A 20907-nucleotide genomic window follows, 5' to 3' on the forward strand; every position below is an offset into this window, starting at 1 on the left:
TATGTGGCCAGCACGAAAATGTAAACTAATGTATTTAAATGGGAAGCATATGTCCTGGTCACAGCACGACTACGGTAGCGAGTAGTACGAAATGCTGAAAATCCGCTTAAGGAGGTTGGTTGGGGTGGTGGATGGGTCAAACAATTCCGGACTTTCAACCCGGAGGCCGGGGATCGCGTCCCGCATGTGGCGTTTTGTTTCCCAGTTAACTGTCCCAATATTGCTTAAAAAATATATATTTTTTTATGTTTATGCATCATTGATCATTCAATTCAGAATTTTAGTTTGTCATGCTAACACGCAAAAGTAGAGTTGTCATTAACTGACTGTGAAAGAAAGGGTTTGTGGTACAAATTGACTTTTAAATGTCTCATTAGATAATTCTGCAATGCAGTAAATACTTCCTAGAATGGATTTTATTCTAAAATGAGACTTGGATACAAAGTAATAACTCCTATTCTCACTAAATGATTAACCACATTTAAAGACATTCGGGAACACAAGAGAAAACTCAAATTATGGGTCACTTGTCACTTTTAGTTTACAAAAGTGTCTGGTTTTGTTGATGGGTAGCAAATGGAAAACAGCTCCACAATGACTGTGATCACGATTTTTAAATAGCAGAGAGGGGTCGTTCCATTAGGGCAACAAGTTGGAACTTTGCGCACTCACTTCAGTTTGTTATCTGATTTGACGGTGAAGGCCTGTAAGTGGCACGCTGATTGATATGATGAGGATGCGATTAGCCCTGAGCAAAATCAGAGGAGCCTCTTATCATGCTAAGCACCACTTGCATTTTGTGTGTGTGTGTGTGTGTGTGTGTGTGTGTGTGTGTGTGTGTGTGTGTGTGTGTGTGTGTGTGTGCATGCATTTGTTTAATTGTTTGAGAGACAGAGAGAGAGAGAAAGAACACTGTATTCACATAGATTGTCAACTAGTCAGTCGAAAAGATTGAAGTCTGGTATGTACTGGTATTTATCAAAGAGTAAGTGTGTCCTTTTTGTTTTGAACTGCTGCTGTACATCTGAGATGATCTGTACTCTCAGATTGCCTCGCTTTCTTACACACACACACACACACACACACACACACACACACACACACACACACACACACACACACACATGTTTCACTATCTTTGTGGGAACTCGTCATTGACATAATGCATTCCCTAGCCCCTTACCCTAACCTTAACCATCACAACTGAATGCCTAACCTTAACCCTTACCCTAACCCTAACGTAATTCTAACCCTAATCCTAAAACCAAGTCTGAACCCTCAAATAGCCCTTTAACCTTGTGGGGTCCAGCATTTTGTGCCCCACAAGGCTGTGCAGGCCCCAGAAGTATACTGTTTTCTTGGGGTTTTTGGACCCCAAGAATATAGTAAAACAAGCCCACACACACACACACACACACACACACACACACACACATATATGTAGGCTACACACATATACAGTATAGGCTACACACAGATATAGGCTACGCACACAGATATGCACAGCTCTTTTTGACTTTGTCTTTTTTCTTTTGGCAGATGAAAGAGAAGACGTTCAGAAGAAGACTTTTACAAAATGGGTAAACTCACAGTTGGCTAAGGTAAGACAGCTTCCTTTCCATTATCCACTCCATTCACTATATCTCTATTCCCTGTCTGCACTTGCCAGAGTCTCTAACTGGACTGTGATCACTTTCTCTCATCCCTGTGTAGTCATGTGTATTCTTGAATAATTTCAAGACTATTTTAACTTTTCTCTAATTCTAATTAGCAAATTAATTTACTTAAAGCTTAAAGCTTCCTTCTTGGAACCTTTCTATCTGTCTTTCTCTGTCTCTTGGTTTTAATGACTTAAGGCCCATTGCTTTGAAAATGAACTCTTAAATATCCAATGTGTAGGAATTTCTCCCTTCTAGCGTTGAGATCATATATCGCAGTCAACTCTCTCGCACCACGCAGTTCAAAGTACGTATTACAGCCACGGTAGCCTTCACACTTCAAAAAGCCGGTCTCTTGCTCTTTTCAATATCCTTTTTCTGGGCAAAGAAGAAGACTGTTGTTCCTGAAATTTGGATTTTGAATACGTGTGGTCCTCCATGTTTCCTTCTTCAAACTTGCCGGGGCCCAGGAAGCTACGATACCCATTAGCAGCATTAGCAGCACCTGTGAGTTTATCATGTGACAGCGAAAAACGCGAAAGGCGGAGCAGTATGTCCTGTATGTACCTTACCGGCTAACGTATTTCAAGATGGCGCATGAATATGGAGCGTCTACCCCAGTTCATGCGAATGTAAAATTTCAAGCCAAAAGGAATACTTGGAATTGATGGTGGTGGTAAATATTCATGAAAAAGGACACGTTTTTGACAGATTTTGATAATGAACAACTAAACACGTTACACACTGGACCTTTAATGGAAGAAAAGAGGTCTCTGTATGTTTTATGAGATATTATTGTCCTTCTTGTGGGGTACTATCCAGACACACTGGTTTGGAGGAGCAGGACAAAGCACTACACATACTGTCTCTTCATTCTATGTCTTCTTAAATTTCTCACTCAGTCTGAACCCTTCTCCCCTCCTCTGTTGTTTTCATTTATTTCCTTCTATTTTCAGACAAAAACTTACAAGAGGAAAGGATTTGTTGTTTTTTCTCCTTTCATCTGGGGCGGTTTTCTATTTGTCTCTCAGAGTCACGGACAAGTTCAGAGGAATTTCCTTTAATGGCTGTGATTCAGACGCACACACACACACACACACACACACACACACACACACACACACACACAAACGCACAAAGGTTATTCCCGCCACGTCCATTCTCTCTGGAGAGTAGGTTCAGTAAAGCTTGGATAACAGGAGAGTGCACATTTTCAGGTTTCCCTTTTTCTTTTGATTCTACATGCTGCATTTATATATATATATATATATATATATATATATATATCGGGCTGTGCTCGATTGAAGAAATTGTTAGTCGACTAACACTCATTCAATTGCGTCGACTAATCGATTAGTTGATTTAATCAACAGATCTGTAAATCTGAGTTTCTTTGCAAAGAGTCATGCAAAAGCACCACTTTAATTCTTGTGTTTACCAGAGATGTGCTCGTACGTTTCTTGGAAATAAGTCATTCAGCATGAAAAAAGCATAACACATGATTAATCGACTAAAGAAATCTAAGTTGTCTAAGACCGAAATGACCGATTAATCGACTAATCGACTAAGAGGGAGCAGCCCTAATATATATATATATATATATATATATATATATATATATATATATATATATATATATATACATTTTGGTTGCTTGATTGTTGACGGACTTCGTTGTCCAGTAACTCAGTTACTCAGTCCTCCCATAGGGACTGAATGACTTGTTTTGATTTAAGTTCTAATTAAATTTCTGTGTTTATGATTGTGTTTTTGTTTGTGGTGTGTGTATTTTGTGCATGCCAACACATCACTTCTATTCCTATTTTCAAAGTTGATTACAAGGGTGCTAGAGGTGTGCCGTTGCCATGGTGATGGACACGTAGGTGAGTGTGTGTGCATGTTGGTGCTCATTTGTGCGTGTGTGTGAGTAAAGCTATTGAAGCAGAGTCTGATCTAAGCCAGGTGATTAAAGCCAGGAGGACAGACAGGCTGGATAGGTATTCTCTTCTCTTCTCTCCTTCCTTCTCATCTCCTGTCTTCCCTTTTCCTCTCCTTTCCATTTCTTCTCCTCCCCTCTCCTCTCACGTCCTCTGCTCTTTTACGTACTCTTTTCCTGCTCTTTTTTCATCTCCTCCCCTCTCCTTTCCTGCCTTTTCTTCCCTTTTTCTTTCATGTCCATTCAGCCTGCCATTTCCCCTTTTACTATAACTAAGAGAAAAAGGGAGGGAGAAAATTTGGAGGTGGGAGGCAAAAAGGTAGATAGAAACAGGGGGTAGAGAAAGGCAGTAGAGGAAAAGAGAGAGATCCCCTCATTTATCCAAACTCAGTGGAGCATATTGCACACACACACACACACACACACACACACACACACACAGGTGAGTAAGAGGTAGGAAGACAACAGATGGGAGAAAGTAAGATTATAGAAGGGGAGAAATTGAGGAGGGAGAGAAGGAGACCAAGGACGTAGTAAGGAGAGTGGAGAAGCAATGCAAAATGAGAGGAATATGGAGAAAAAAACAAGAGAAATGCCTGGCAGTGAAGCAGCGTTGTGTCTGATTTTAGTGTGATTTGCTACTCAGCAAACCATAAAAAAGGCACTTCAGGAATATACGAGGGTCTGTCACCACGGCAGGAAACTGAGCTTTTTTTTTTTTTTTTTTTTTTTACCAACCACAGCTGGTACTTTATTCAAGAGTATCAGATTCTATTCCAGTGTAGCATACATTGCAACATGCCGCCTGTAATTTACTTTTCGGATACTTTTATTCCGCTTTCAACTCCCAGATATTCCTAAGTGAGTTGCATTAGCCAGATATCTTTGGGCTTAACTCAGGTGTTCTTTATCAGGAAGCTGGCCACGGTAACATATGCTGTTCAGCTAACCTGTACCAGTGCAGCTTCAGTTCAGAGGATGAGATAAAATGTGTTAACAGTCTGAATACTGAACAATCAGCTCACAAAAACAATATCATCATTCCTACAGCTGTAGGAGTCAGGTGCTGTAGGACTCAGGATATAACCCATGTTGAACTTGTTGTAATACTGGCTGCTTTAGGTGAAGTCATTTGTATTGCTATTTGTTAGATTCCCTCTTGTGAATTTTGGTTCAAAGTAAAGAAACTCATACTCTTTGATTTTAGAGGACTGAGTTTAATGGATTGGTTGATAATTGTTAAGGTTTTTTCCATATGGTCTGAATGGACAAAATAATCCACCTCAGAGAGCCAGGAATGGAGGGGAAAGGGTGACAGAAAGAGGGGAGGACAGCATTCATCCAGTGCCTGGTGTTAATTTCACACCCTGGCTGTCACTGTGTGCTTAGGTCCTCAAAAAAAAAAAAAAAAACTGCAGAATAACTCTGATAGGAGAGAAGAGGGAACAGGAGAGGAAAATGAAGCTGAGGAACAAAAAAGAAAAGGAGGGATGACATGAAAGGATAAGGAGTGCAGACGGTGGTGATGCCTTGTTATGCTTATGATACAAGCTTAAATTTATCAAATAACTTTCCCAATTGCTATTCTGATAATAACACACCCCTTAGCCTCATGGTTTTTGTGGATCATCACTCAACGTTTAGTGATGTATCTGCACTGAAATCAGACAAGATTTAATAGTAAATTAATAAAATGTTTGAGGTAAAAGAAACAGCATTAAATCTGAGGAGTTGGAAGCATTGAACTAGTGTAGCTTTGCAAACACTGTAAATCTGGAAGGTATGAGCCAGCAACTGGGCCACGTTCAGCCCGGTCAAAACATAGCAGCACGTTTTCTTTTAACTGAAACGGGGGTGCCTTGAACACCCATTTGTGTGCTCAAGCGCTCTACATTTTTATTACCACAAGTTTACATAAACGTCTCTGCTGATTGGGTGTGACACATCGAGAGACACACCCATCAAACGAGAGAAAACATGTCTCAAAGCTGTTGCACACCGTTTCACACCATTCCGAGGAAACATGTCGTTCAGCATGGAAACCGTAGCAAAACGGTGCACACCGTTTTGAGATTGAACGTGCCCCTGGTTAGCTTAGCTTAGCATAAAGACTAGAAACAGCTAGATTCAAGTTTAGTTCTGTTGTTTATCAGTAAGGTATACAGAACTACACTGAAGAATAGAGTCAACTAGAGGTTAACATGTGACAGCTGTTACATATGAATTGGTCCACATTGGATTGAACATGCCTTCAGTTGATCCAAAGATCATATTTGCAAAAGAGAGAGAGGTATATGAGCACGCTTTATCAAAGTTCATAAATATGTAGGTGAATGAGGATACAGCTATATATCCTTTTCAAAGCGTTAAGCTCTCCCTGCTTGCTAGCCTTCTAGCATCCCTTACTGCAGAAGAATGTCTAGTGGGATATCTTACCAGATCTAAGAAATTAAGATCTGTCACAGCTGAGTGATCCTTTTTCAAGTCTAAACTAAACCTACTGTAGAGCAGCGTGGGAGGAGTGAGACTGAATGGGCTGCTTGTTCTGTCTACTTTATAACTTGCGACGTACTGTAGATTTAATGGTTATTGAATGAAGTTTAAAAAGATGAGTGTCCTTTTTAAGGTTTCTGATTGGCAGCTGTAACAACCTATTAGAACTCATTTTCACTGGTTCACTGCTGACTTTGTTTTTGGCAAACTGTGGAAAATAGCTAGCCTGGCTCTGCCCTCCTACGTACTTCCGCTCAATGTTCGTTTTCCTTCAGTACTACGTCTGGGTTTGCGGTATATTCGCGGGTTTTCTCCGGTCAAATCTTTACTGTCATCAGCGAACAGTTCAGTTCAGCGAACAGAGGGAGTGGCTGAGAACAATGACGTTGAGGTTGTGCGCTAGTTTGAGTCGTAGTTCCGTGATGGCGGTGGAGATAGAGTTAGATTTTCCAGCTCGCTCCATTAGTGGTGAAGGAGTTGGATAAGGTGAATGCTAGCGATGCCAAGCCGACAGCAATGCATAAGTAGCTTTAATGTATGTATGTAAACACCACAAACAAAAGTTAGAAAAAGTTGTTGACTTGATTTTACCACTAAAATCTGTTTGTGTTTGTTCATTATTTTGAATTAGAGCCTAGCTGATTAAATCCAACACATTTGTCTGTGAGAAGAAAACAAACTGCTTGCAAACTTGTTCGCATTGGCCACTTTAATTACATTTTCCATTTCTGTAACAGCGATGGTGCACTGGAGGGTTTGATTATCAGCAAGGGAAAAACAGTCAAAAGTGGGAATGAGCCACCAGGGTAAAATTAAACTAAACTATACTAACACTGTAGCTTTTCTGACCAGTGTGGGTTTTCACACAAGTAAATGTGCCAATAGGACATGAGGAGCATGCCAACACGCTAAACTATCACTGCGATAGAAAGACAAGTGACTGTAAGTAACTGGAATCCTACACGGAAGATTAAATCATACAGATATTGTCACTTTGTGACTTTTAGGAAACGCTTGTGATCAAAAACTAGTTGTCCAGTGAGTTTTTTATACGTACTGTAAAGCACACATTGTTAAATGTCCTGAAAAGCAACCATTTTAACAGTAGTGCTTTCTTTGTTTTCAATGCATTGATTTATTTTTCTTGTCTTTTTTTCTGATGCATTTGTAATTAAACACAGTCTAAATATAATGTAAACTCCAGCAATACTGTCTCATTGTAATTTAGCAAACCAGATTAGAGCTTTCCTTGCTTTGCACAAGAAAGGAAAATATAGTGATATTATTTACATTCATATTGTTTATTTCACCTTGAGGTGTTTGTGTTGGACAGTCGAGCAAAGGATTGTTTCCCTCCTTGGTGACACAAACCAATTAGCATCTCTTCTTTACTTTCACTAACTTATATTGGTTTTAATATGCTTGAATGAAGAAATACAACCACCTCGGGGTAAGATTTAATAGTGGATGAGATGTTGTTTTTTAGCATGAAATCTGTGTGAAATCTTGTGATTTATTAGTCACCTAATCTGGAAAAAACATGTATTTGAAGGCAACAACAGCATCTGACTCTATTAAAGTGCTCATATTATGCTCATCAGGTTTATAATTGTATTTAGAGGTTATATCAGAATAGGTTTACATGGTTTAATTTTCAAAAAACACCAAATGTTTGTTGTACTGCACATTGCTGCAGCTCGTCTTTTCACCCTGTGTGTTGAGCTCTCTGTTTTAGCTACAGAGTGTGGCATCTCACTTCTATTCCATCTTTGTTGGGAGTGACACATGCGTAGTAGCTGGGTAATGACTACTACCCAGTCAGAAGTAGAGTATGAGGGTGTGCCACGCTAGCAGCTAACTAGTAACGTGTCTTACAAAGTGACGCACGTTCGTCACGGAAGTAAAGAGACGTTTTCTGTTGGAGATGGTAAGGGACTTCGGGCTTTTTCACTTTGTAAACCTATAACGTGCACAAAAAAGATATATAACACTATAAAGGACAGGGGAAAAGCCAAAAAGCATAATATGAGCACTTTAAATTTTGATTTGGGATACACATTAGACACCTTGTTAAAAGTCAGGTAAAATCTGTCCAGAAACAACAATTAGTAAGATTTTTTAAATTTTTTTAATTATTAGGTTTTCTTGCATGAGTTGTAGCTCAGAGACTCTGAAATCCTCAGAGATATGAATTATTATAACTACTATATACATTTGATATTAGATACCAGTTTCCTGCCTGTGAAATTGTTGTAAGGGTTAGGGTTAGGGTTAGGGGTTAGGGTTAGAACAGCTCACCTCTGTACATCATCCAGTGGCGTAACGAGCCAACACCGGACCCCTATGCAGGATTATCAAGGCGGGCCCCCCTACTACAGCACGTGATGACGGCGCAATGTCCACCATTAGGCTACCATGACAGGATCATAGAGACACAGCATATAAGAGATTTTTTTTTTTTTTGTATAGTTCTTTAAAAATAAAAAGGAAACTTGTTTTGGGGAGAATAATAATTATTACTATTAATTAATTACTCTAGGCTGATATTTCCACGGAACCTTACCAAAAAGGCTCAGGATTCTGCAAATGTTGGTATAATATGAAAATGGCTGGTGGATTTAAGACAAAAAATAATGATTTATTGAATGAATCAAATATAAACATATATGTCACTGTCAGTGGCTTGTTGATCTTTACATTGTTAGTTAATGTCCTATCCTGGTCACACACACACACACACACACACACACACACACACACACACACACACACACACACACACACACACACACATTCATACGGTTTGATAAAGGACTTATTGGACTTTTGCATTGCACTTACAATAACGAGCGTAGCTGTCCTCAATTTAGGTCATCGTGTCGTCTCGATTGGTCCGGGCCCGTAAGCACCGCTTACCCTGCTTACCGATGACATCATCTCAGTTTACATCTTATCAGAAGAAACTCTAAAGCTGTCTTATTTTGACATTTTTTTGTTTTGTTAGAAACCTGCTCTGTAAAGATGCACTCTGTAATATTAAATAAACTGGCCTGCTTCCCATTTGCTAGAGGCCTGCTTGTTCATATGTCCCATGTACAGTTGAAGATAAAAGTTTACATACTTTTTTTTTTTACATCTAGTTTGCCCATAGTCCAAGCTTACATATATATGGGTGGATTTCCCTGCTAGCCGATTCTTTATTAGAGCTGAAAGAAAGGAATGTACGGAGTCCCCCTGGGGTCAGCTGAAAAAAAAAAACTAAACCGTGCACACAGAATAAAAATCAGTTCGCACAGATTCATAATCCGTGCTCTCGGTTTTATAAACGTGAGCAAAGTTAGAAAGATATTCACAGATTCCAACTTCCGGGATCAATTACTCTATAGCGAAATGTTATTACATCACAAACAATGCATCTTCCCTAACGTAGTAAGCTTAACAACGAGCTACAAACTCATTTTCATCAAAATGAGCCATCCTCCAACCTGGAGAAATAACATTGGTCCCCACGAGCAGCTGGCGTTGAGGCGGTAGTAAGACGAGTGCTTAGGGACCGTCTACAAACTACAGAGAGAGATACAACGAAAATATGTATTAATTAAATGATTAAATAAGGTAGTGTCTCCAAACTTGCCTCAATTATAACTTGTCTCCTGCTAGTTGTACTACAGCACTTTTAAAAATTAAGCATATTCATAATTTTGGTAAATATGTTTTGCCACATTTTTTTATTAAATGTCATTAATTATAATAATAATTAATATATGTGATAATTACAGAGAGTCATGTCTCCAAAACTACTCCACACATAGAAGGCCCGCTGCTGGTTGTACTACAGCACTTACCTTTCAAAAATAAGCATAATATAATTTTGGGGAATATTTTTTGCCAAAAACATTTAATATTTTAATAATTAAAAAAAGTGGTGTCTCTAAACTTGCCTCACAGATAATTAGTCTTCTGTTGGTTTTACTACAGCACTTACTTTTTAAAAATAGGCATATGCATAATTTTGGAGAATAAAAAATGTGTTATTAAAATTTTTTTAGCAAAGAATATTTCCCAACATTAAATTTCGCTATAGATTAATTGATCCCGATAGTTGGAATCTGTGAAAATATTTTTAACTGGGCCTGTAGGGGCCAGGGATCAAACAATCTGCCTTCGGATTGCTAAACGAACACTCTACCACCTGAGCCACAGTCGCCCGTGTAATTTACCTGGAGGCTTTACATTTCCACATCACCCTTAATATTGGGAGAAAAACGATTGGCTACAAACTAGTTGTGATGTCATAAATCGTTAATTTGTTAAACATTTTCCCCCTTGAGCAGATAAGTGTGAAAACAATATCTTCACATATACCATTCTGCACAGGAGACTTTGAAGAATCACAGTTTTATTTTGAGTAATATTTGTCCCTGGTGACATACCAGGAACTACAGCCTTAGGGCCCTATATCATTCCTCATCTCTCTTTCCTCATTTCCTGTCATCTCAGTGCATGTATGAAAAGGGGAAGTGTTATTGCACAGTTTGCCAAATATCAAGCCAATAGTAAAATGGGACTAGTCCATTTGTGTTGTTCAGATGATTTCTGATGGTGGTTTTGTCTCCAATCTGATTGCTCATCGTTACTAGGGAAGCAGGCACACCATAGCAACATATTACATTAGGTAACATTCCAAAAATGTAAAACCTTATTTGTATGCTTGCTCAAATGAAATTATTCTTTGTGTGATAAAATATCTCCCATGACATGACCCATGCTCTATAAACAAGGATCAATCAATTACATGGAGCCCAGTAGAATACACATAGCGTCTTAATTATAATTTGCCTCAGAGACCAACCAGCTGTCTTATTCCTGAATACTTCCTGGCCTCAGGTTGGCTGTTGTTGAAATTACCTTGTGACAATTTCATTAATTGTTACATTAACTTAATCAGATATCGACCTGGGGCTTTTTGGGCTCAAGTATCTGGACCAAAACTTAATCCCATAATTTTAGTCAGTTAACTGTTGAGTCAGACAGCTGATGTAGCCTGTCACTACGAAAAAATTGTGGTCACTCAAAGCAGCCATTCATCTTAAATGTCACGTCACGACTCAATTTGTTACAAACATCGCACCACTTCTTAGAGTCATAACTTTTGTGTTTTGAAAGTATATGGAAACCGACCAGTTGAAGTTGGAGACCATCTAAAAATAGCCAAAAGAGATATTCAAATCTTTTTGTTAATCCATAACTGCATTTTTAACTCACACCTTCTCCCTTATATACACAACCTCCAGTTTTAAAAGAAAAATCATGCAATATAGCCCAATTTCTACCATGCTTTTTGTTAACATATAGACTAATGTGTCTTTAAGGTGCGTTCTTACACTGATACAGTCGTGCCCTGTGAGAGATGTACAACTGTGCATGTGCAAAATAAAAGTAACTCTCCGTTCTGGTTGAAGCGCCAACGATGAGCATGTGTGTTTATTCCTCCATTAAGTAAGCCCTAAAGATGACAGCACCAACACTTTTAATTAATTAAACGTTTTTAGACTAATTTATTTTCAACTGTGAGAGTTTGTTTATAACTCTCCCGGTCAAATGATATTCAGGCTTAAGTCTGGACAGCAAAAAAACACCCAAAATGTGATTTAAAATGCGATTCCATCTGATTGCTACAGTGCAGGGGTCTCATTTATAAACGTGGCGTACGCACAAATGAGGGATGAAAATGGACGTACGCCGCTTCCCACGCAAAGTTTGTGATTTATAAAAATCTCACGACGGGAGAATGTGCGGTCCTCCACGCAAACTCTGACCCATGCGTACGCACATTTTGGAGACAAAATAGGAATTGGCGACGCAGATGGTGAGGTGGTGAACTGAAGTCAGACTGCAGAGAGTAAATGGGAATAAGATTACTCGTAATATTTTCTAGTATTGATGCCTCACGCACATTCTTTCACTCCATATCATCCACGTTACCATGAAGATGAAATCCAGCAGTGTTATTTGCGCTTGTACTGAGTGATAACTGTTCCATAAACCCCTTGTAATATCCAACACAAATCTTAAATAAAAATATTTTCTTAATATTTAATTGGCATTGTCTTGCCATTACATTGTCCGCTACGGAGCGCAGGATCAAGGAGGAGATGGAATGGAAACTGCATGGAATACAGGATAGCATCAATCAGTGATTTTGGCAAGGTGTTAACAATCACAAATTACATATAAATACTGCGGTGAACCTGTGCGTAATGCTGCATGATGGCACTGCTGGCCTTGCAGGAGGACTACGCCAATGGAAGAATCAGGAAAAAAAGAGACTTCAGGGACCATGACGGTGCTGAGCTCGTGGATCTATGTACTGAATTGGGTCCAGTAGAGAGGGCAATGCACCGGAACCATGCCATATCCCGGTCCAAATACATGTCCTCGCCTCTCTGGGGGCCACCGGCTGTTTCCAGAGGGAAATGGCTGACAGCTAAGTGTTTTTTTTAAAATAAATATTATATATAATCTTCAACTTCATCACTAAGGCTTGTTTGGATATAATGTATAGTTCTGTTAAATCTTATTATATACGTCTGGTATATCGAAGCTGTCCCTGAGTGCCCGTAATGCCTGCCGTTTTGGACGTATTATTAATATAGGTAGTCTATAGATCAGGGTTCCATACACTGTGCAAGAACAGGCTGAAATTATAATTCAATTTGCAGCAATTCCTGAACGTCTGAGAAGTTTTTTGCTTTGTCTCCGCCAGTCGTCATGATTCGGCATGATTTGGTGTAACGGAAGAACAACTGCCAGGGTCATTAACATACTGATCAGCATTCATGAGGTGCTTTGCATTGACTATTTATGGTTAAAAATGGGTGTGTACAGGGCGGTATGAGAGGCTGAAATCTGTGATTTATAAAAGAAACATTGTTTACAGGTGTGCGTACACACGGTTTTATAGTAGCGTACACCATTTTGGGCTTTTGGCCGTACGTACACTTATAGTAAGGATCCTACGCACAGTTTTATTAATGACACCCCAGACGTTTCCACAAATCGGAATTGATGATGGCCTCAAAGCCTGCCAAATGTCCCAGGGGACTGCCGACACTGCCACCTCTGCCAGGCAACAGCCTCGACACTTGCAGTGTTGCCAACTTGGTGACTTTCTCACTAGATTTTGCAACATTTCAAAACCTTTTTAGACGACTTTATTTCTAAAAAGTGACTAGAGACAAATTTAGTGACTTCTGATCATCAGGGAAAACGCAAGGTATGTTGTAATTAATTTCCATGCATGCTCCTCCACATAATCACAGTCAATGGCTCTTCTGCCAACAGCATAGGGTCTCTCTCTCCCTCTCCTCTTGTGTCGTGAGCAGCAGGCAGTCAGCCTACACAGCCACTAAGCTTTATGCAAATGATATGTAATGACGTCAACAATATGCAATTGACGGTATGACCTCATCTGACAAGTTTTAGAGACTTTTGGAGCTAGGGCTACCTACTTTTATAAATTTGACAATTTACTTTTCTTTTCTGGACCCAGAAAGGTCCATGGCATGAAAATTTCACTTTATGAGATTTTTTAACATTAATATGCGTTCCCCCACCCTGCCTATGGTCCCCCAGTGGCTAGAAATGGCGATAGGTGTAAACCGAGCCCTGGGTATCCTGCTGTCTTTGAGAAAATGAAAGCTCAGATGGGCCGATCTGGAATCTTCTCCTTATGAGGTCATAAGGAGCAAGGTTACCTCCCTTTTCTCTGCTTTGCCTGCCCAGAAAATTTGTCCCACCAGAGAGAGATCGACATCATGGCTTTCAAATGAGCAAAGTGGCAGTTGGTCAAGGCCACACCCCCACCCTCTTGCGCCAAGACACTGAAGTTATTATATATTTGACCTTCTTCATTTGATTTATTTTATCGGCAAACAGGGGCTTGACGAACTTGTAACGATCTTTGTAGAAGTCAGTTCTTGCCCGCTCCTTTTTCTTATGCTATTTTCTGAGATTTTCAGCTCCGTCACAGTGTTGTTACCTGCTGTTTTACTTAAGCCTGGAGTGCGTTAATTCCCTCCTCTGTGGCTTTCCTCCATTGTTTCTTTTGCTGCCGTCTCTCTTTCACTAGCCTCGCTATTTCTTTCTGTCTTCTTGACACCAGCTGGATTGATGGGTCTTTCCTGTTTCCCCTCTGCTTGACTCCAAATATTTCTGCGCTTTAGGTGTATTTGATGTCTCCCATTTTCTCCAGCTACCTTTCAGCTGGTCCCTTCAGGGTTTCTAGTAGTTGAACAAAGTCTGTATCTGAAGTTTCCCATTTCTCTTTCATGCAGGATTTGGGCCACAATATTTCCCCTTTGCCCCTTGAGCTTCCGTTTTCCTGCTGATTGCGTTTGGGTGGGTTCTGGGCTCATAGATGTTACAATATGCGTGCTTAGTAGATTTTCACTTGTGTTAGGGGTGCTGATACCCTGTGGACTGTGGTGGGTATCCTGCTACTGGGCTTTACTTGACTTTTCTGACCTGCCTATTAAGAAGTAATGGTCAATGCGAGGTTCCTCCAAAAGCTCTCTTAAGCACTTTTTCCTGCCCTGATAATAATAATAATAATAAATTGAATTTATATAGCGCTTTTCATGGACTCAAAGTCGCTTTACAGGGCAGGGTAGATTAAAAACATAACAAAACAAGTAGAACAAAACAAAACAAAACAAGTAGAACAAAACAAGATTCAGATGAAAAATGGAGGGGGGGCAGGGGGGCTATGGGTAGGCAGAGTTGAAGAGATGGGTCTTGAGGCGGGACTGGAAGATGGTGAGGGACTCAGAGGTGCGGATCTCTTGGGGGAGGGAGATCCAGAGCCTGGGAGCTGCTCTGGAGAATGCTCTGTCCCCAAAACTGCGGAGTTTGGACTTTTGGATGGAGAGGAGACCGGCTGAGGTGGATCTGAGGGACCGTGAGGGTTGGTAGGGGGAGAGGAGGTCAGTAAGGTATGAGGGGGCCAGATGGTGGAGAGCTTTGTAGGTGAGGACCAGGATTTTGTAGGTGATCCGTTGGGAGATAGGAAGCCAGTGGAGTTGTTTTAGGACTGGAGTGATGTGGTGCCAGGATTTGGAGCGGGTAATGAGGCGGGCGGCTGAGTTCTGGACCAGTTGGAGTCGGTTGATGTTGGTAGAGCTGATGCCGAGGAGAAGTGAGTTGCAGTAGTCCAGTCGGGAGGAGATGAAGGCGTGAATGAGTCTTTCAGCAGCGGGGGGTGTGAGAGAGGGTCTGATTTTGGCGATGTTGCGGAGGTGAAAGAAGGAGGCTTTAATGACTTGACGGATGTGAGGCTCAAGGGAGAGGGTGGAATCAAAGATAACGCCAAGGTTGCGGGCCTGGGGAGATGGGGAGACAATGGTGCCGTCGATGGTGAGAGTGGGGTTATTGGTTTTGCTAAGTGTGGATTTGGAGCCGATCAGAAGGAATTCTGTTTTGTCGCTGTTGAGTTTGAGGAAGTGGTGTTGCATCCAGGTTTTAATAGCTGACAGACAGGAGTTGATGTGGGAGGGGAGGATTGTGGGGGATTTGGTGCTGAGGTAGATCTGGGTGTCATCAGCATAGCAGTGGAAGTCCAGGTTGAAGTGGCGGAGTATCTGACCAAGAGGGAGGATGTAGATGATGAAGAGGAGGGGCCGAGTACGGAGCCTTGGGGAACGCATTGAGTAACTGTGGCTGTGGCAGAGGTGTGGTTGTGGAGAGAGATGAAATGGGATCTGTTGGCTAGGTAGGAGTGGAGCCAGCTGAGTGCAGTACCTTCGATACCGAGGTCTTTGAGTCTGGTGAGCAGGATGTTATGGCTCACGGTATCGAAGGCTGCACTCAGGTCGAGGAGGATGAGGATGTTGAGGGAACCGGCGTCAGCAGAGGTGAGGAGGTCGTTGAGGACTTTGAGGAGAGCGGTTTCTGTGCTGTGGAGGGGCGAAAACCAGATTGGAGAGGTTCGAATAGGTTATTGGCATGAAGATGGGTTTGTAGTTGTGAGGCGACTATGCGTTCCAGGGTTTTAGACAGAAAGGGGAGGTTGGATATTGGGCGGTAGTTGTTGAGAGAGGAGGGATGCAGGCCAGGTTTTTTAAGGATTGGGGTGACAGCAGCAGTTTTGAAAGCAGAGGGGACAGTTCCAAGGGACAGTGAGGAGTTGAAGAGGTTAGTGAGGTAGGGGCATAGGACCGGGAGGCAGGACTTCAGGAGCGGAGTAGGGAGGGGGTCAAAGGAGCAAGTAGTGGGTTTGGAAGAGCTGATGAGTTTGGAGATTTCAGGAGGAGTGACTGGGTCAAAATGGGAGAGGAGGCAGTGTGGAGGAAGGGTCGGGAGGTCTGTAGGGATGGGGAGAGGAGGGTCCAAGGTAGGTGCTGGAATAGATCCTGGGAGGTCAGATACAGGGGATAGAGATTTGTAAATGAGATTGATTTTGTCAGTGTAAAAGTGGAGGAATGAGTTGCAGAGATCCGGAGTAGAGGTAAGGAGGCTGTTGGTCCGAGGCTTGATGAGGTTGTTCATTGTGGAGAAGAGGGTTCTGGGGTTTTGGCAGGGGTCGGTGAGGATGGTGGAGAGGTAGGCAGATTTGGCAGCAATGAGGGCATCTTTGTAGGCGGTGAGATGGGATTTATAGGCTTCATGATGGACTGTGAGAGATGATTTCTTTGTCAGACGTTCAAGTTGGCGGCCAGTTTGTTTCATTTTCCGGAGTGCAGGTGTGTACCAGGGTGAAGAGGTGTTAAAAGTGACGGTTTTTGTTTTGAGGGGGGCCAGGGTGTTGAGGGAGGTAGACAAGGTGGAGTTGAGGTGGTCTGTGAGGTCATCAGGTGAGGTGAGGGTTGAGTCCAGGTGGAGAGCGGTGGAGAGCAGGTCAGAGAGATGGTGGGGATTGATAGATTTGAGGTTGCGGAAGATGATTTCTCTGAGGAGGCGGGGGCGTGGGGTTGGAGAAGGGATGGTGAACCGTATCAGTTTGTGATCAGAGAGGGGAAAGAGGCATGGATGGCTGTCGAGCACTGGTTGGTTGGTGGAGCAGACCAGGTCGAGGATGTGTCCTTTTTCATGGGTGGGGAATGTGACATGTTGGGTGAGAGAGAAGTTATCCAGTAAAATGTTGAATTCTGATGAGAGCTTGCAGGTGGGGGAGTCCATGTGAATGTTTAAGTCACCAAGTAGCAGCAGATGTGGAGAGAGAGATGAGGCTAGTGTGAGGAGTTCAGTAAAATCAGAGAGGAAGGAGGGATTTGGTTTAGGTGGCCGGTAAATGAGGATGACTGTCATGGAGGAAAGCGCTTTGAAGGCGAGATATTCAAACGATGATACTGAGGGGAGGGTGAGTTCTGTGATCCGGAAGTTCTGATTGAAAATAACAGCAAGGCCACCTCCACGGCGGGAGGGGCGGGGTTTGCCGATGTAGTTGTAGCCAGGGGGGGATGCTTGGTTGAGGGAGAAGAAGTCGTTGGGTTGTTGCCAGGTTTCAGTGAGCAGAAGGAAGTCCAGAGTGTTGTCAAGGATTAGTTCATGGAGGGCAGGGGCTTTATTGTTGAGTGATCGGGTGTTGAGGAGGGCAAAGTTGGCATGGTGAGAGGGTGGTGGGATGGGGGCAGGCTGGAGAGATCTGATGGAGTTGAAGGCCCTTGTCTGACGTTACCTTTGTTCAACCACAAACGTAGATTTAAAGCATGTGACCAGGTGGAATTTCCAGATTGCCTAGTACAGTACTGCTCTTCTGTTTCAAGGTCCACCCCCATTACTTTCTGAAAAACAATAAGTTTGCAGTTTTAATATAGTAAAGGTAGTGTTTTTCACATTTTTTATAGCTGTGTATGTAACATCAGACATCTTACTTGGACATATTGGTTTCTTTGCTCTTTTAATGTACCTGTCCACTGTTTCTCTCCAATGGTACAGTAAATAACTGCTTCATTCTTATTTGGTGTTTCTTTATTTACAAAAAAGGCTTTCTGAGCTTTCCCTATAGTATGTGTTCACTAACGAGTCAAACAAAATTCATGATTCTTCAGTTATAAGTACAGATCAGTTTCATATTTCTAGTCTGGAGAGCTGCAATTATAGGAACATCAATTCAGCCCAGATAACAACTGAAGAACTGTCTTCATTGTTAGAGTGTACTTGAAATATGAAGAAGGCTGTCATTAAATGGACAAGAGAGAGACATTTTTAATGGGTGTGTTCATTTGTGTGTGTTCTGTTTTCCAGTGATATTCAAATGTGCATGTGATGCTTTTTGTGCCTTGGTTCCTGTTCTTTTATCTGTGTTCACCTGTGGTTTCTTCCCTTATCACGTACAACAACACACTGTTCACAACCCATTCAAATAATCCACTCCCAACACACACACACACACACACACACACACACACACACACACACACACACACACACACACACACACACACACACACACACACACAGCCCTGGTGAATTGAGAATGACTTAATAACGTTGAGTCTCACAGCAATGCCGAGAGGCGTAGGTCGAGGGCAGAGAGGGATGGAAAAAGAGAAAGATGACAGAGGAAGCAAAATAAGAACATAAGAGAATGAGATGTGAGAAAATGTGTGGGGGAGACTGAGTATAAAATCTAAGATAGAGGGAGTGAAGAGAAATGAAAGGAAAATGTTAGAGAATGTTTCTCACAAGATTGATAACTAAATTTCTTCATTATAGAAAAATACTCCTCTCCCCTCTTTTTTCATTTTTCTTTCTATATTGTGTTTATTCTTTTTCCTCACAGTTCTGGGTTATTTCTACTTTTTTCTTTCTGTCTCACTGCCGATGCTAATGTATTTTAGATGCAGGAGTGGAGACTTCTACATGGCACCATTGTTGTAAAAGTGCATGATTGACGCAGTTAAAGAGATCTCTGCCACAGTAAACTGGACAGTAATAATGCAGGGAAGATTTATGATGTCATTTGTACATGATGCTGCTGAATACATGCAGAAGAAAAGCTTTACTTACTTATTGTCCTTGCCCCTTCCCTGTCTTTACCAATTCCTCTTACACTTTCTCATAATACATTTTTTGCAATTTTAAAATAATACAATCATGCTGCTCACCATGCTAAATCAAGTGTTGCTGAAAAATTTGTCCAGATTAGCTGATCTCAAATCTGTTATGACATCTCTAATAAACCCCATGCACGTGAAGGTCATTTGCAATGCAAGATAAATGGAACTAATTGATCAGTCTCAAATTTAGAGCCACGTTTACTGGTTAATATATCAGTGAGAAAAGATGTGATGATGATGTTTTAGGGTATTCTAGAATTATTGTTAAGTTATTGTTTTAGAGTGGTCTTTTTTGTATATACTGTATGGTTTTGGGATTATAGCGCCCAGTTGTGCCTTATATATGCATACTTTTATTATAAAAATATCATAATATTTACTTGAACTGGTAATAGTTAAACAAACTTGATTGTAGTTCCCTGCTATGTGGCTGTTCAAGGGGTGATAGAATGATTATAGAGGGTATTTCACAATGTTCCTTAAGGTCTCCTAATAGGGTATGTAACATTGGTTGGGCTGAAAATGTCCCAGGTGCTATTTTTTTGGCCCTTATGCATCCATATGTAATGGCTCTATTTGGAACGACAACTTTTCTTCCAAATATGGTATGCTCATGAATATTTAGATGAGCTGCGCGCTGATTGGTTGAGGAACCACTCACACATACATTGGAGACGAGACAGCAGGTCTCATATTTCACACACACACACACACACGCGCGCGCACAAACACACATACACACACACACACACACACACACACACACACACACACACAGACACATTGTCTGTTACATGCCCAGACATACCCGGGCGCAGCGAGCCAAAATGCAAAGTTTCAACACTTTCATTACAACTCGTGTTGTTGTAACGTTACCCTTGGGACATTAAAAAACCTCCACCAAAGAATCACAACTCACCTTGTAGCTAGTAAGCGTGGGGAGCGGAGAGTGAACCCCTGCAAGTCCTCTGCCAGTGCCTCTGCGACGCTGCGTTAGATCCACAACTCCCGCTCCATTGTCCGATATAATTGCTCTAAACACTTTTCTCTGGGCCAGTAGGCTATTCCGTTGTGGGCCTACAGTCTGGAACACTGCATTTACCACCGTGGTTCATTTTCAGTATCCTCGAAAAACTTCCAAACTTTCTTCTTTCGAAAGTACACAGCGCAGCTCGTGTGTGAGATCCTGACAGAGCTCCAGCTCAGCGGGTCTGTGAAGGGGGAGAGGCCAGACCCGGTCAGCAGCCGCCACCTGTACCGGCAGATTGTGAAGCTTGTTAAGTCCGACACTGTCTTACCAAATTTTCAGCCATTTTAGCCATACATTTTCCGTAAACGACCCATATTTGAGCTTTACATAGTTGATTTCTTGCATAAAAATGTCTTAGAAGTGAATTTAGTGATGGAATAGCAGACGAACAATGTATAACATTTCTGAGATGTGCGTGACCTAGATTCAGAAGACTACCTGATCTCAGGTCAGTGGTGTAGCCTATGCAAATGTTGGGGCGTGACAAAGACTAGGAGTTGAGGTTCTATGTATGTCCTTTTTACCCACCAAACTGTCGTTTTTCCACTATGACAGGATAAAATCGGTTTTGCATTCTATCACCCCTTTAAGGTATTTTATGTGTACTGAATATTCTCCTTAATTCTTCCTATTCCCTTTGTGGAAGGCCCAGAGAAGACTATCAATGTATTCAGCCTGCAGCGTTTTCCAATGTGAATTGAATGCTAGCTTGTAATCCAAGATTTAGCACTG

The 20907-nt window shown here is 41.5% G+C and overlaps 1 protein-coding gene across 2 annotated transcripts in view; it reads left to right on the plus strand.

The window, feature by feature from the left end:
* Positions 1-20907, plus strand: part of dmd (dystrophin) — a 416019-nt gene that overhangs the window by 113155 nt on the left and 281957 nt on the right. For both annotated transcript variants that reach the window (XM_028571814.1, XM_028571815.1), the window contains exon 2: positions 1540-1601. In XM_028571814.1, coding sequence (XP_028427615.1) covers positions 1540-1601 — 62 coding nt within the window. The remainder of the gene's footprint in view (positions 1-1539; positions 1602-20907) is intronic.

Source organism: Perca flavescens, chromosome 24 (assembly GCF_004354835.1).
Source record: "Perca flavescens isolate YP-PL-M2 chromosome 24, PFLA_1.0, whole genome shotgun sequence".
Classification (NCBI taxonomy): domain Eukaryota; kingdom Metazoa; phylum Chordata; class Actinopteri; order Perciformes; family Percidae; genus Perca; species Perca flavescens.